Source organism: Schistocerca gregaria, chromosome X (assembly GCF_023897955.1).
Source record: "Schistocerca gregaria isolate iqSchGreg1 chromosome X, iqSchGreg1.2, whole genome shotgun sequence".
Taxonomy (NCBI): Eukaryota; Metazoa; Arthropoda; class Insecta; order Orthoptera; family Acrididae; genus Schistocerca; species Schistocerca gregaria.
The window spans coordinates 541,851,031-541,868,548 of record NC_064931.1 but is presented as its reverse complement, the minus strand read 5'-3'; the positions used below and the strand labels follow the sequence as shown (position 1 = coordinate 541,868,548).

At 40.6% G+C, this 17,518-nt stretch overlaps 1 protein-coding gene across 1 annotated transcript in view; it reads right to left on the bottom strand.

The window, feature by feature from the left end:
• The window catches only part of LOC126298188 (plastin-3-like), a 114,776-nt gene that overhangs the window by 19,208 nt on the left and 78,050 nt on the right, over positions 1–17,518 (bottom strand). Inside the window, exons 2-4 of the mRNA XM_049989495.1 lie at positions 15,748–15,887; positions 14,350–14,501; positions 2,463–2,564 (exon numbers count right to left, since the gene is read on the bottom strand). Of these exons, the coding sequence (XP_049845452.1) occupies positions 2,463–2,564; positions 14,350–14,501; positions 15,748–15,887 (394 nt within the window). The remainder of the gene's footprint in view (positions 1–2,462; positions 2,565–14,349; positions 14,502–15,747; positions 15,888–17,518) is intronic.

The following is a 17,518-nucleotide window of genomic DNA, read 5'->3' as shown; positions in this document are numbered from 1 at the left end:
GGGACAGAGGTTTTATAGCATGCAATGACATGATGCCCTCCCGCTACGCTGGTGACTGAATGTGTGCCAGTTTTCTGAGCCTCCGAGCCTCTCAGCTGCTCTAGTGTTTAACTTCAGGGTTTCGGGATGTTCTTATGACTTTCCTAAGTGGTGTTACTACATTTACCCTCATTACAGCCAGTGTTCTGTCTACTCCACATTGTTGCCAAAGTTCTGAATCAGTTGTTCTTGGCTTTCATCTCACAGAATCTGATGAAATGAGTGCATAGCTTGTTTGTACTTTGGGCCTCCTGTGCTAACATTCTGTGATGACACCGCTGCCTAGTCGGTAAACAGGTCCCATTTAGTGACATCTCAGTCAGTGTCTAACAAAACTTTATTGCAACTACAATAATCATGGTGATGTGCTGAGAAATCAGCACCATCAGGATGTAAGTGGCACACTCCCTGCGAGGAGGTGTGGCTGTGTGCAGATGGTATGACAGCTTGCAGCATTGTGCAGCCAATGGGTGTTGGTGGCAGCAATCGTGCAAGCATGCTGATCACAGTAGTGGGCAGCAGCTTGCAATTCAGACTACGGACTGCTAAGCAGCACAAGATGGGGCACGCAGAATCACACCATGGTTCCAGTATAAATGAGATGGCTCACAGTAGCAGCAGTGTCTATCCAAATGAGCAGAGGCAGGCAGCAAGGAGTTTGCTTAAATGGGTGATGGTGGCTGAAAAGCCTCAGGCTTGAAAGAAAGACTTCAAGACAGGGGGGGGGGGGGGGGGGGGGGCAGTGGCACAGGTAGACCCACAGGTGTCCACCAGTTGTTGGAGGGCACCAAGTCCGCAGCATTGGACTCACCAGCAGCAAGGCTGCTTGCTGCAGCCAGAAGCAACAGAATCCAGAGGTGGAGACTGAACAATCCATGTATACTCAGACTTGCAGACCATCCAAATCCTACTATGCAACAGGCATTTAACAACTGTTTGATATCTAATGCATTAGATGGAATGGAAGAGGATGATCTGTATGAAGAACTGAGCAAGAACGAACTGAGTGATAGTGATTCAGAATTATCTTAACTGATATTTGAAATATTTTGTAAAGTTTGTATTACAAACCCAATAAAATTTTGTGTTATATTTTTGCTCTTAATTTCGTAAGTGTTGCCCGTCATACATTTGAAGACTTCACTAAAAACCTACTATGAAAAAGCAGACTGGCAAAGCCTCTCTGTTCAATTTCTGTCAATATGGCTGACACCATGTCTGACATTTTCCTACTAGTGACAAAAAAGTTCCAAAGAATTGTGAATCACGTTCTCTCTTCACCACACAAATAATATGAACGCAAACATTACACCATCTACTCTTCCACATTCACTGATATCTCATCTAAATCGTGTTCACCTAACAAACTCGAGTGAGCCAACAGCCAATGTGGAAGAATACACGTATTATGTAATGTTTTCATTCATATTGTTCTTAAACTGAATAGTGATACAGTCAGAAATGAACCAGGGTAACTGACTTCTAGTATCAAATTTTGAATCTTAAATGACTAGAAATTCTGTGCAGACAAGTTATGTGGTTTTAAACATTTGAAAGAGTAAACAACATGTACTAAGCTCAACTGCTAGGCTCACAACTTGGACCAAATTACTGTAGCTGTAGCTTTATCCATTCTATCTAACTTGTATTTCGTGTTAGAAAGAACCAACTTTATTTCGACTGAAGTGTAGCCTAAAACGGTCCCCCCACCCCCGAAATTCGAGTCCCATTTTTAGGTCGGTGGCATATGTATGCTACAGGTCTATAAAATTCAATCAGCCAGGTCCACACTTGCACAAGTAAGCCTCATACAGCTGAGTTTTAGAATATTCCCCAGAGTGCTTGCTAATGATTGCTTGGCCTCAACAGCCATTCATTCCATCAATATACAGCACACCTTGAGAACTTTGTTTGTTTGTTTGTAAATAGAGGGTTTGCAGGTGACAGTTACTTTGGATACTAGCAGGTGGTTGGCTGTGCATGCTGTTTTGAACTGAGAGCTGTGAAATAGCCATCTTATTCATTCGCGTAAAATTATAATACTGTAAGTCCACATGAAAACAATTAAGTACAAGCCCTAATGCATATTTTCAACATGTAGATTTTCCAGGTTTCAGGAATAGGAGAACAGTGAGTTCTCTACATCATTCTATGCTTTACTAGCCCTCAGAAGCAGGAAAAAAGAATGCAGATTAATTCCAAGGTGACAACTTGGCAACAATGTACACACTTTGCCTTGAAAGGGAAAAATGCATTGTTACATTATACAACTGTACTCAAATCTGTTTTCTGCAGACAAAAATCTAAATGGTAGCACTGAATACATGTAATACAGCATTAAAGAATATTTTGTAAGATTACATAACTTATCCTCACACAAGCATGCCTATTTTCTCACAGTTGCCCGAGCAGATAATTCTTACCTCTTCTGTCCCACCTTCTCGTACTAAGTCATAGTTAATAGTTCCTGGTTTAATTGCATCAATGAGGTCAATCACTACTCTTGCATCTGCTAAAGATGAATCCTGTAATGTAAACAAATAATAAGATCCTCTGCTGAAATGAAGTACAAAGAAAAGTGATTTTGAACATTGTGCCAACAATGATTATGCCATTACATACAGTTAAATTTATTTTATTACTGAAATAAGTTACTTTTATTTCATATTGACCATTCGATAACATACTGCACTCAAAGTCTGCTATCTGTCACACTTTTGTCACTCCATTTATGAAATTATTAAGTGTAAAAGTAACTGCTGCTGCCTCAGCAGTATCTATAATAGTAGTATGGGTATAGATACAGATATAATGGACAGTATAATTTACAGACATTAAGTCTGTCAGGAAGAACACTTAGCAAGACAAATAATATAATAACAGTCCTTTGACTCTGAAAGACAGGCATAAAATTGCTGAATGAATCTCTTTTCATTATAACCACATTTTACTCAGAAATGAATCTGTAGTTGTGAAAACTTGTGCTTTTTTTATTTATTCTCAATCTCTTGCAGTCAATATTCTGCTACTGCTCATAGCAAATTTTAACCGCAATGTATAAAGAAACAAAGGTGCATGTTATGCTGAAATTCCAAGAGTTAAAATACACGAAATGAAAGACTAAGTTGTAAAAAGCACTTCACTAAAAAAGTTCTTTTTTATAAGAAATATTCTCTTGTTCATTGATTTGAAAACAGTATCAGTTAAAAATTAAGACCTAGATGGCAACAAATCCACTCACAATTTCACTTTATTTTTTTTACATAATGCGTTTCCAATTAGATGATATCTCCAAGGGCTGACACTATTACCTTTTCTAATTCAAATGTATAATTTTGTGTGTCAAGACATTATATTGCTCTGAAAAATTGTATCATTTCATGACCCTGTAAAATCCTTCAAAATATAACAAACGTGTACAATACTACGATGTCACACTGCAACTGTTTTTTTTATTTCTGAAATTCAATTTTATCTGACTATTCTTCACTAATACTATTTACCAAACATTAAATTGAATTCTCTCTACTATTTTTTATTACATGCCAATCCACAATTCCTCTGCTTCATGATCAGTTCAAATCCAATACACACAAGTTAGAACTTAAAATTTATGGAACTCTGTCAGCAACACATTTGATGCCACCACAGATGCTACACTGCACAAAATCAAAACAAAGCACAGTCAGTCCAATTCAGACAACTTGCAGGGGGGGAAGGGAAAAAAAATTGCAAAAATTAAGAATTGTTACCTGTCTTCATGTATTGAATTATGGAAATACAAATCTTTTCCCACTGCATGCTTTTTACCAACTTTGAACAACAAACTCATATGGTAAAATGTAACCCCAGTATTTCAGGATTTTACATAGGAACTATGGATTTACTGCAGATACTGTAACAATTATCAGCACCTCCTGAGAGACACCATGCTGTGGCTTGTGTGAATGATGTAAAAATATTGTAATACCTATAATTCATAGTTGTCAGATTTTAGCAAAAGTTCTGAACTGCCTGTGAGAGAGACAGCTACACATGTCTACTTTAGACACTTACTGTCATATAGAATAGCAGTTAGACTTTCCTCTTGTCAGCATTTTTACTGATTACCATATTGGTTTTTCTGTTACTCTGAGCATAATTTTTATCAAAAGCTTGTTTTTGTAAGTATCCTTTCATTCTAACCCAAAAGAATTCCATTGCATTTAAATAACATATGATGCAAAGGAGCATCTAAGAATGAAATGTCTTTATTGAGGATGACTTTAAACTGATTGTTTTCATTACTCATAGAAGTAAGTTGGGGTTTAGTTCAAGAAAACTGGGCGATAAACTGAAGTTTTTGGCACTAGTTGGGCTATATAAAGCATTGTATTTCCTTTCAAAACTATTAGCAGTAATCTCACCATTGGGTATTCACAACTTGGTTTAAGAAAAATGCTCTGTTCAGCAACAGATTGACCTCAATCATCAATTTAATTTACCAGATTATTACTAGAGCATCAGCATTTAGCATGGTGATGATCAATTTTCCCAATCTGTGTTTCAAACAGTCCACAGTCAAGTCTGACGATGCAGCAACCTGTGCCTGAACACTCCCCACTTTAATAACCTGACCTTTCATCAGTTTCATTTTTCATTAAATTACATACCATGTTAAAATTTTGCAGCATTGATTATGCAAATTTTTCCCATCACCTATTTTCTCAATCAATGAAAAAACACATCTCATTCCATTTTTTCCCCTAGACTTTATCTACCATGGTAAGTTTTTCATAGATATACCTTGAGCAGTTACACAATTAGCTGCTTAGGGCAATACCTTGGATCTCCCAGTTACAGTCACACCTGCAATTTTTGATTCAGTTAACAAGAGGCAAGAATTCACTGATTACATTTGTATCTTAGCACAACGACTATGGATATTGAAATGAATGTTACAAAAGAATGGAAAATGTTACTTCTTCATATGTGTGATGTGAAATAGTCTGCAAATTACCCAAGGATAGAAAATCAAACATTCATATTCAAGACTGAACATGTGGAGTACCAATGCAGAAATTCAAGAATATTGTACAATATTCTTTAGACTTGTTTATGTACTGTGTAAGATTATGTGAGATGGGGAAGACCTGCTGCAGTTCAATAGCCTTGTTAGAATGTTGCTACAAAAGCAAAGAGATTTATAATGTATTCAAACAGAGTTTAAACTTTATAAATAAGTGAAAGCTGAACAAAACAAAAATAAATTGGAGGAGATCTATGCAAGAAGTGTTTAATGAGTCGTAAAGCAAAGTTTTGGCAACCAATGTGATGAAAAATTCTAAGATTTTTTTGATCTCACCTGAAGTCCTAAGGTTGAAAGTTATCATACGGTTACCAAAACTGAAGGATAAAATACAGAAATTGGTATTCCAAAGTAGTTTCACATCATCAGATCATATTACGGTTTCTCTTCGCAATAGTCACAGAAATCCTTAATAGTTTATGATAGTAAATTATTCACTACAAACATTTACAATCAACCATGTAATAAAATGGTAAATGGTCTTTCTCCCTATTTTGTCATTCTAGGCAACATTTTGTTTATGTTGACCATCCTCTGCCAATCCCTGCTGTAAGTATCGATCATTTGCCGGGTCTTCATAAATTTCACTAAAATTTTTCATGTAATGCAACTTTGCTATGTACAGTAGTCATAACAGTAACAGCCTTGTAACACACCTTTACGGTATACCTAAAGTAACTTTGATGCCCAACAATCACAAGCAATTTAAACATAAAAACAATTTTAACAAAAGCAGGCTCCAAGATTTAATCTATCCACAAAGGAAGTAGCTTACAAAAACCAGATACAACCTTTTGAATAATGCTTTCTAGTATGGGTCACCTACCCAATGGGATTAATGGAGGTCGAATCTAAGAAAATCACGGTCCTATGTAAAATGATTACGTGAGTAGATTGTTTGTATTCAGTCATTTGTCGACTATTTTGGTGTCGAAATAGAAGACAGGAAAATGAAAATAGAAGGTTAAAATTTTGTATTTAAAAAATCATTCATGTATGAGGATTACAAATAATTGTCACATCGTCACATTCATTCCCATATATGGAGGCTAAGGAACAGGCATCACTGTTATTGAGAAGCCACTGAGAGTTGAAAACAAAATCGTCATCACGTACAGGTGTACAGTTACTGTTACTCTCATGCCGAGCACAAAGTCCCAAGTCACTGGAAAAAAGTGAAGGTAACACATGTAAATAAGAAAAGTAAAAGAACGGCTTCACAAAATTACAGACCAATATCCTTTAAGTCAGTCTGCTTCAGTACTTTTGAGCATATTCTAAATCTGAATATAATAAATTTCGTTGAAACAAAAAAGCTTCTGTCCATCAATGAGCATAGATTTAAAAGCATTGTTCTTTTCTTGCACTACGTCCTGCAAAACAAGTAGGAAGAGTAACACGAAAATTCCATATTACTAACTTTCCAGAAATCATTTGAACAGTGCCTCAATGCATAATGTTAAAGTCTCAGCACATGGAATATGTTCTCAAATACATGAGTGGATCGAATACTTCAACTAATAGAAGCAAGTACGTTCCCTGGACAATGAATGTTCATATCGTGCACGGATATCGTCCACCCCCTGTAATAAAAAACAGAGAGAGATCTCACCAAGACAATATGCAAGATATGTCTAGATGCTCGCTAAGAAGCACTCACAACATAAAGATGAAGAAAAATATGGGGGAAGGGGGGGCAGATACAGCAGTACAATAGCACTGCTCTTTGGTCTCTATGTGCATGAATGGTCTGGTGGATACAATGAGCAGCAATCTGCCACTTTTTGCTAATGAAGCAATAGTGTAGAGAAAAGTGTTGTCATCGAGTGACTGTACAAGGATACTCGATGATTTAGATTGAATTTGCATTTTGTTGTTATGAATAACAGTTTGCTCTAAATCAGAAATGTTCAGAGCACAGCCTGCAGACCACATGTGGTCCACCTTTGATCTGATGGCAACCCACCTCTCATCGTTTGTTCTTTAATTTTAATTTTTTTTATTTACCCCCTTTTTTCCCCTCCCAGAAAATTGTGTGGGAGGGTCTTGTGTAAATCACTAAATGGCATATTCCAGTAGTACCGTTTGTGAAACAAATGATTTAAACTATTTTTAAACTATTGTTTATCAGTACACGTGCAACAGCATTTCCAAACACCGGGCATAAAAATGGAATTTTCTGGTGCTCATACCCCTGGTTCTAAAAAAGGTAGGGTCAATTGTTTTGGATAGCCCTTGAACTACGGACGACTTACATACACAACAGAAGGATTGTCTTAGTGTCACTATTCTACAGTACAGGGGGGGGGAGGAGGAGGAGGGGGGGGGGGGCAATGAACATTATGTACTTCCTCCTGCTTAGACAAATGGAGCAAATCGGTTGGTTCTTTTTGCATTTTATGTGGTCCATAGTGGGCTTGATATGACTTATGGAGACATCATTAGTTCATGAGCAGTTCTCCGGACCCCCCTCCCCCCCAAAAAACTATTTTCACCACCAGCAATGGACCAAAATCCAGCAGAGGATTGCAAAATGGCTATGCAAAGCAAATAGCTGAAATTAATTTAGCACAAAAAATAAACATATTTGCATGTTTATTTAAAAGACTGCCTCATTCTACCTTCCTCAGTACTTTTTAAAATTTTAGTATTCGAACATTCTCACTTTTTTATGCTGAGGGAGAAGACAGTAGCAGTGGCAAAGAGACAGAAAAGTAACAAATACTGGAAGATAGTGGAGAGTGGTTGTGTTATAGAAAGAGCGAAGGACACAATGGCAGTGTGAGTGAAAGAGGACACAGCAAACGGCAAAGGTCCCCGAGTGCAAGTCTCGGTCCGCCACACTGTTTTATTCTGCCAGAAAGTTTCAACATACAGTGATGGATTCATGGATGTGAGTTACAATGAGAGGTGGGTTGCCATCGGATCAAAGATGGACCACATGTGGTCTGCAGGCTGTGCTCTGAGCATTCCTGATTTAGAGTTATGGGAGCTTGTGGGAATCTGAGGTGAGTTTAATGTTAAAAACATGCAAATATGTTTGCACATCAAAATTTTTGGAATAATTTTTACAGGAGCTGAGAGAGGTAGAATGTGGCAGCTGGTACCCCAGTTTTCAGTCTGTCTTTTAAATAAGCAGGAACATATTTGCATTTTTTGTGCTACAATAGCATTTTTGCACTGGTTTCATTTTTCTAGGGCCCTTGTGTAGTAACACGAGGTGTTTGCAGTCCACAGCACTAGCAAGTCTGACACCCCTGCTCTACATGAAGAAAAGTGGAAGTTAATGCAGATAAGTAAAAGAAAACATTCAGATACAGTATTAGTGGTTGGCACAATCACATCAATGAAATGTATAGGAGTAAAGGTGCAAAGCAATATGAAATGGAATGAACCCATAAGGTCAGTAGTATAGGAAGTCAATAGTCAACTATGGTTAACTGGGAAAATTCTAGGGAATCACAGCTGATCTATAAAGATTAGTATGTACAGAACCCTTGTTTGACAAGGTTAAATTAAAGGAAGAAATCAAAGCAGATCAAAGGCATACTGCTAGTTTTTTTCCCGGAACATTTGATCAACACTTATTACAGAAATGGACCATGAACTCCAATTTGAATCCCTGGAGGTAAAACAATGTCCTTTCTATAGAACACTAGTGAGAAACTTTTAGAGAACCAGCATTTGTAACCAACTGCTGAAACATTCTACCAACACCAATATACACCTATTGTAAGGACTCTGACAACAAGCTAACAGAAATTACCGTATTTACTCAAATCTAAGCCTCACTTTTTTTTCCCGTTTTTGTATCTGCAGCTTAGAATTGAGTGCAGAGTAAGTGGAAGTTCTGAAAAATGTTGGTAGGTGCCGCCCAACTAACTTCTGCCATCGAATATAGGTAGTGCTACGCAGACACAAAGATAAATACCGACACCAAAACCTCTGCATCAGTAAATAAATAAATAAGTAAATAAATAAATAAATAAATAAATAAATAAATAAATAAATAAGGTGGAAGACGAGCTTGTTTCTCTGCCACGAGTTTTGACCACTGCATTTTCATACATTATCCAATGAAGTAAATACAAATTCCGTATTGTTCATCTTCGAATGTAGCAGCATTTCAATGTACTACGAAAATCCAACTGGCGAGACTGTTTGGGATGTTTGTCAATATGGCCAACTCTACATTCTGAATTTTTTCCTGCCTGTGAGAAGAGATGGTTGCTAATAGGAACTTTTACGACTTGTGAATTCTTTCGTGTTTGCTGCTACCTCATTTAAATCCTGTTTGCCTGTACTATGAAACTAGAGGGAGACAACAGCAAATGCGGAAGAATATACATATCATGTCATGTTTATATTCATATTATTCTTATGCCTAACAGTGATACAGTCAGAAATGAAGCACGGCAATTGACTAGATTTTTAAATCTAAAATGACTAATTTCTGTGCAGAAAGTAATGTACTAAGGGACGTCTGCAAAGATTTTCGAACGGAGAAAAATTTCCACTAAACTCTCGTTCAGAATATCTTCTATCATACATGGTCTATTATTTGGTTCTTGTTGATCATTATCAAAGAAAGCAGCAGTGTAAGCAACAGCAAAGAGCAGTCTCTTGAACGCCGAAAGGTCGTAAATACTCATTATCAGAATGCGACAAACAATGCATGACAGTACACTAATGCATTTTCAGCATAGAGTGATGTGAACACTTATAACAAAGAGAACGGCACGTATCAGATCAAAGAAAAACAAGCAATCTATTCAAACCAGATGAAGCATGCAAAAAAGGAAGGATACTCGTATAAATACAGATGGAGTGTCTGATGCATTGCAATGGCTACCTGGTAAAGCGTAACTGCTAAGCTTATGACTCGAACCAAACAACTGTAGCTGTATCGTCATTCATTTGACCTAAATTGTGTCTCATATTACAATGGACCACCTTTGTTCAGATTTGGAGGTGCGGCCTGAAACTATTATCTCCCCTTGAATTTCGAGTCTCAAATTTCAAGTGTGGCTTAGATTAGGGAAATTTTTTTTCCCTCCATTTCGAGTCTCATTTTTCAGGTGCAGCTTAGATTCGAGTAAATATGGTAGTGTTCATATGAAGACAGACATTCATTTTCCCTCATTCTGTTTGCAAGTGGTACAGGGAAGAGAGTGGCCAGTAGTCGTGAAAGGTACCCTCCACTATGCACCATACGCTCACTTGTGGAGCATGTATATACCAGGTGATCAAATAGTCAGTAAAAATTTGAAAACTGAATAAATCATGGAATAATGTAGATAGAGAGGTACAAACTGACACATGCTTGGAATGACATGGGGTTTTGGTGCTCCATCTGATCAGAATAGCAATAATTAGCATAACAAAGTAAGAGAAAGCAAAGATGATGTTCTTTACAGGAAATGCTCAATATGTTCGCCATCATGCCTCAACAATAGCTCTAGTCGAGAAATACTGTTGTCAACAGCACTGTAAAGCATGTCCAGAGTCCAGGCATTGGCATCGGATGTTGTCTTTCAGAATCCCTAGAGATGTCTGTCGATCACAATACACTTGCGATTTCAGGTACCCCCAAAGCCAATAATCGCAAGGACTGAGGTCTGGGGACCTGGGAGGCCAAGCATGACGGAAGTGGCGGCTGAGCACACGATCATCACCAAATGACGCGCGCAAGAGATCTTTCACGCACCTAGCAATATGGGGCGGAGCGCCATCCTGCAAAAACATCGTGTGTTCCAGCAGATGTTTATCAGCCAGGCTGGGGATGATGCGATTCTGTAACATATCGGCGTACCTCTCACCTGTCAAGGTAGCAATTACCGGTACAAAACCGGAATCACACATTTCCTCGAATGAAAAAAGGCCCGATAACAGTAGATGTGGTAAATCCAACCCATACCGTGACTTTCTCATCATGCAATGGAGTTTCCACGACAGTTCTAGCATTTTTGGTAGCCCAAATTCTGCAATTGTGGGCGTTGACAGACCCTCCGAGTGCGAAATGCGCTTCATCAGTCCACAACACATTACTCAACCAATCGTCATATTCCGCCATCTTTTGAAACACCCACACCACATATGCCCTCTGCTTCACTAAATCGCCAGGTAACAGTTCATGATGCCGATGGATTTTGTACAGATAGCATCGGAGGGTACGCCTAAGTGCTAACCAAACAGTAGTGTATAGAATGCCAGTGCGACGTGTGACTGCACGAACACTGACTTCCCCGGCCATACTGTAGACGAACCCGCTACAGTCTCCATTTCTTCCTGAACTGTCTCAGCAGCATTACACCTTGTGCTCTGTCGGCCACTACGGGGTCTATCGTCTAAACAACCCATGGCTTCGAACTTCGAAATCATTCTCGCCACAGCTGCATTTGTCAACGGACCTTTACCCATTTGAATCCCCTTCCTATGGCGATAGAATCGTAATGCTTAACTAGCACATTCCCCATTCTGATAATACAGCTGCACTAAAAGCGCCTTTTCAGGCAACGTCAACATGCTGTGACTGCTGGCGCATCTGATTCTCTCTCTCTCTCTCTCTCTCTCTCTCTCTCTCTCTCTCTCTCTCTCTCTCTCTCTCTCCCCCCCCATTACAGCTCCTTTTATGCACGATTGCCATGCGCAGTCACTGACGTTTTGCTGTCCAGCGCCATCTGTTGGACATTTTGAGAACTTTGTTTGTTCGTTCTCATAAAACCCCATGTCATTCCAAGCATGTGTGTCAATTTTTACCTCTCTATCTACATCATTCTGGGGTTTATTAAGTTTTCAAATCTATACTGACTTTTTGATCAACTGGTATAGAGAGATATGTAGAAGAACAGTATGTTTCATCACAGGTTCATTTATCAAATGTGAAAGCATCAATTCCAGTGGCAGAAACATTGAAGGGCAATTGTTTACACTTTGCTGACTGGAGGTCAATTTCGACCTTAGTTCAGGACTACACTACTCTGTCACAATAAACTTTGATCCAGCGAACAAGGACCAGTGTATATGCAAAATAAAATCAGCTATCTATATAATTATTGTACTTTGACTGGAGATACTAATCTCACATCATAGAGACATAATATTTATTACTGAAGTAGTTATGTTATAAAGATGGAAAAAAGTAAGCCTAAAAAGGTGTGATCTTAAAACTTTTTCCCAGCTGAAAAGTATTTTTTTTTTTTTTTTTTTTTTTTTTTATGTCTTACTGTGACAGTATAAAGACATAACAGAAGGTAAAATGTAGTGAAATTACTATAGCCAACGAAGAAAAGGTTTTCTCTATCTTTTTTATGGTTGGCATTAGTACAATAAATGTGAATGTTTTTGCACAGATTAGTATAGTGTCTCCCCATGTCCTTTTTAACATCTTTGGAATGTTATAGAATGGGTGATGGCTCAATGCAGTCTGTGAGAACCATACACATGTTTATGAAATATATGTGCATAAAGAGGCAGCTGATGTGCCCAGTGTACCACTTTACAGAAGGAACGCTTTAATGGACAGGCACTAATAATGGGTAAGTGAAGCAAAGAATCTAGTGTTGCACTTTCTTTCCTTTTTTTCTTTGTCTTTTTTTCCTTTGTAAGTCAGAAAGGCATGGACTTCATGTCCAAATAATTTTACTTGCTTTATACTTTGACCATGTTTGCTTTTGTACAGCATATTTACTTCAACAGCCAGATGATGGGAGCCTGACTCTCAAAATGCTTTGCTTAGGATAATGTTCCTAATACTACTGGCTGTATACTAAAATCTTTATAACTTCTGGAGTAAATCTCATTCCCTTAGTCTCTTCATGTGCCAGCACATTTATACTTAACAGTATAAATCATCACATCACATCACATCACATCACATCACATCACATCACACCACGACCACATGAAGTGGCCATAACTGCAGTAAATATGCTTGTGCAATGCATGACTTCATTAAAAGTTGCATAATAAAATTGTATGATACCTCCAAGCTTTAAGGTCTATGCTTAAGGAGGTGAGAAAAATGGCTATAACTTTCAACTACTGATCAGTTTGAAAGGTAAAGCCATTATGGCACATTTTTCTTTCTTTATTTCACTGATTTCAGGTTTGCTTATTTCCCAAGATCTGTAACTATATAAAAGTAATTGTTAAGTGTCACACATTTCAACTGACCACAACAAAATCCTTCAGTAGATGAAAGGTGATCTAGAACAATAAGCCTGAACACAGTGTACAATGCTTTTGATTGCATAATGCTTTCTTTGTACAATTGTGAAATTATAAACCAATAAAATGTGTCATTATTCCCATTTTAATATCTCAAGTTGTGAAGTTACTCATATAACTTAAGGTTATATCCATACTTTGGTAATAAAATTCTACTGGTCACTCCATACATCAAATGTATTCACAGTTGAGAATAAGGACAACCATTAGCTGTGAAATGGATGACAAGAATGAACATTTGTGCCAGACTGGGGCACAAACCCAGATTTCCTGCTCATCACCTTAACCAGTAAGCTATCAAAGCATGCTTCACACCAGACCCAAACTTCCACATGTCATCAACCACTTGTCTACAACCTGCACTCTTACATAATCCATTATGTATATTCCCGTACAAAGGAGACATTTTAATTGAAAATCACTTGCCTGGAATCTGTGGCTAAATATGATATTGCAATGCCTGTATTGTCCAGAAGTACAGTGCAATGTTCATGCATGCATCTATCGACACCAGGCAATCAACTTTCAATTAAAATATCTCCCTTTTACAGGAATATACATAGTGGATGTAATATTGGAGGTTGTAGACACATGGAAGTTAAAGTCTGGCCATGAAGCATACTCAGAGCCTGAGGGCGAGGTGATCGCTCAACTAGGGTTTGAGGCTATGACCAGCACAAATTTTCATTGCCATCATTCCATTTTACAGCTGATCGTTGCCCATATTCACAACTGTGAATACATCTCATGTATTTCATAATGGCTGCAGCTGGCACAGTGCTTGTTCCTTTCGACTTTCGTACATGTCCAAATCAGCATTGCATTGTACTTCTGAACACAGACACTGCAATACCATATTATTGCTCCATAGTTGGCGTGCTATAAGTTACTCAGTTCCCATAAAAAAGTTGACAATAAATGTCTGTAAAGCTTAAGTTCAGTACATAACAAAGAAGTATGTGCACAAGCATCTCTGTTTAATGGAAACAATGCAATGTCTTATATCTGATTACCTGAAAATTCTTCAGTGTACTTTTCTTCCTAGCTTGTGAAAGTTTATTGTTGACCCACGTAACAATTTCTTTTTCTACTATTGGACTTCCTGTATTAGCCAGCTGGGTCAATATAGACAGTGTATATGCTCTCATGAGCTGCCATATAAGAGCTATATGAAACAAAACAAATTAAATGAGGGTGATTTGAATACCTCTGAAATGCTCTCAGCTATACATCTCTAAAAATAGTATATTAATTAAATTAAAAAAAGGTTGAAACATTTACAGAATACAGGTTACTAGCTGTAGCTTTTCAAAAGGATATCTTGCAGCTTAAATGACTTGGCATCTAATTTTAGTAAGACACTCAACTATCATTACCCATTTAATTAATTACATTACATTAATGTGCACATAGGAAAAATCCAACAATAATGTCCAATGATAAAGAGCGAAGTGACTGCTGGAAAGGTGTGAACAACAGGTACAAAGAATTTTAAATTACTATTAAATTGATAATCTAGGGAATAAAATCTTTATTCGGTCAGTATGAAGCTACAAGATGACAAAAACAAAAGCACAAAACTGCATATTTGCTATAAACTTAATAAAAACCTGTTTTAAATGACGAAGGGAGCAGGCAAACAGTGAGAGAGACGGGAGAGCAAGGAGGTGGTGGAGAGAGTGACAGGTTGAATACGAGGACAAGGAAGAGACAGTGAGTAGGGAGGAAGTGAGGTATTTACTATGGGGTTTGAGATAGTTACTAGTGATGACAGTACCACATCATGTGCCCACCTGGGAACAGCCAGGACATAGATTGCATGACTACAGGGCACAAGGTAAACATATGTGGGCAGATATGGCAGTACCCATGCCCAATGGGAGGACAGAAGGTGATCTTTATATGGAGCTATCAGAGAATTTGTTCCCAGAATTTGCCTGAAGTGAGTGGGGGAACCATGAAGTCTTAATTGGAACTGACAAAGAAGGATTAAAATATACAGAGATCTACATACTATTCAAGGTTGGCAATCACTGGTGCTAGAATGGCCAAACTTACTTAAGCCATTCTGCCTTCTGTAATGAACTTGGGAAAAGGAAACAGTAATAATCTGTGCTCACACTGATTATAAGGGAAATGTGCAGTTGGTAAAAATTACAAAAACTCACAATTCAAAGCTCTAAAGAGTTGTTACCTCCTCCACTAGTAGGTCCCTGGTGCTCTGATTTGTCATTCCTTATAACCCTGTGTGGGATTGTAAATTATCTCACTCAGTATCTCAAAAAATAAGGGATACAATGTAAATTACACGAGATACCTAGAGAAGTGCCACAAGAGAGTAACAGTATATCCATCGTTTAAATTTACATACAAGATTTTAGAAAAGTCGTTCTTACAATATCATAACTTACCTAGAGTGAGAGTAGCATTTCCATCATTTATATCTTGGCCTGCAATGCCAACCAAAGAAAATTTAAGCTGTTTACCAAGCTCAACGGCATAATTGCAGTTTTCTAATTTCTCCATAAATTTTCGTAGCTTGGAGAATTTCCTGGAAAATAAGAGGAGAATTGCTCATACAATATTAGTGTTACAGTTTGAGGGGGGGAGGGAGAGAGGGGGGAGGGAGAGAGAGGGATCTGTCTCGCGTGTGTAGAGAGGGAGGGAGAGAGAGAGGGAGGGAGAGAGAGGGGGGGGAGGGAGAGAGGGGGGGGAGGGAGAGAGAGGGGGGGAGGGAGAGAGAGGGGGGGAGGGAGAGAGAGGGGGGGGAGGGAGACAGAGGGGGGAGGGAGAGAGAGGGGGGGAGGGCGACAGAGGGGGGGAGGGCGACAGAGGGGGGAGGGAGAGAGAGGGGGGGAGGAGAGAGAGGGGGGAGGGAGAGAGAGGGGGAGGGAGAGAGAGGGGGGAGGGAGAGAGAGAGGAGGGGGAGGGAGAGAGAGGGGGGAGGGAGAGAGAGGGGGGAGGGAGAGAGAGGGGGGAGGGAGAGAGAGGGGGGAGGGAGAGAGAGGGGGGAGGGAGAGAGAGGGGGGAGGGAGAGAGAGGGGGGAGGGAGAGAGAGGGGGGAGGGAGAGAGAGGGGGGAGGGAGAGAGAGGGGGGAGGGAGAGAGAGGGGGGGAGGGAGAGAGAGGGGGGAGGGAGAGAGAGGGGGGAGGGAGAGAGAGGGGGGAGGGAGAGAGAGGGGGGAGGGAGAGAGAGGGGGAGGGAGAGAGAGGGGGGAGGGAGAGAGAGGGGGGAGGGAGAGATAGAGGGGAGGGAGAGATAGAGGGGAGGGAGAGATAGAGGGGAGGGAGAGATAGAGGGGAGGGAGAGATAGAGGGGAGGAGAGATAGAGGGGAGGGAGAGATAGAGGGGAGGGAGAGAGAGGGGGGAGGGAGAGAGAGGGGGGAGGGAGAGAGAGGGGGGAGGGAGAGAGGGGGAGGGGGAGAGAGGGGAGGGGGGGAGAGAGGGGGGAGGGAGAGAGAGGGGGGATGGAGAGAGAGGGGGGATGGAGAGAGAGGGGGGATGGGAGAGAGAGGGGGATGGAGAGAGGGGGGGAGGGAGAGAGGGGGGAGGGAGAGAGGGGGGGAGGGAGAGAGGGGGGAGGGAGAGGGGGAGGAGAGAGAGGGGGGAGGGAGAGAGAGGGGGGGAGAGAGAGAGGGGGGGAGAGAGAGAGGGGGGAGAGAGAGAGGGGGGGAGAGAGAGAGGGGGGGGAGAGAGAGAGGGGGGGGAGAGAGAGAGGGGGGGGAGAGAGAGAGGGGGGGAGGAGAGAGAGGGGGGAGAGAGAGAGGGGGGGAGAGAGAGAGGGGGGGAGAGAGGAGAGGGGGGGGGAGAGAGTGGGGGGAGAGAGAGGGGGGGAGAGAGAGGGGGGGGGAGAGAGAGGGGGGGAGAGAGAGGGGGGGGAGAGAGAGGGGGGGAGAGAGAGAGGGGAGAGGGGGGAGAGAGAGGGGGGGGGAGAGAGAGAGGGGGGAGAGAGGGGAGGGGGGGAGAGAGAGGGGGGAGAGAGAGGGGGAGAGAGAGGGGGGGAGGGGGAGAGAGGGGGGGAGAGAGAGGGGGGAGGGAGAGAGGGGGAGAGAGAGGGGGGAGAGAGAGGGGGGGAGAGAGAGGGGGGGAGAGAGAGGGGGGAGAGAGAGTGGGGAGAGAGAGGGGGGAGGAGGAGAGAGGGGGGAGAGGAGAGGGGGGAGAGAGAACACGCGATCTAGTTGT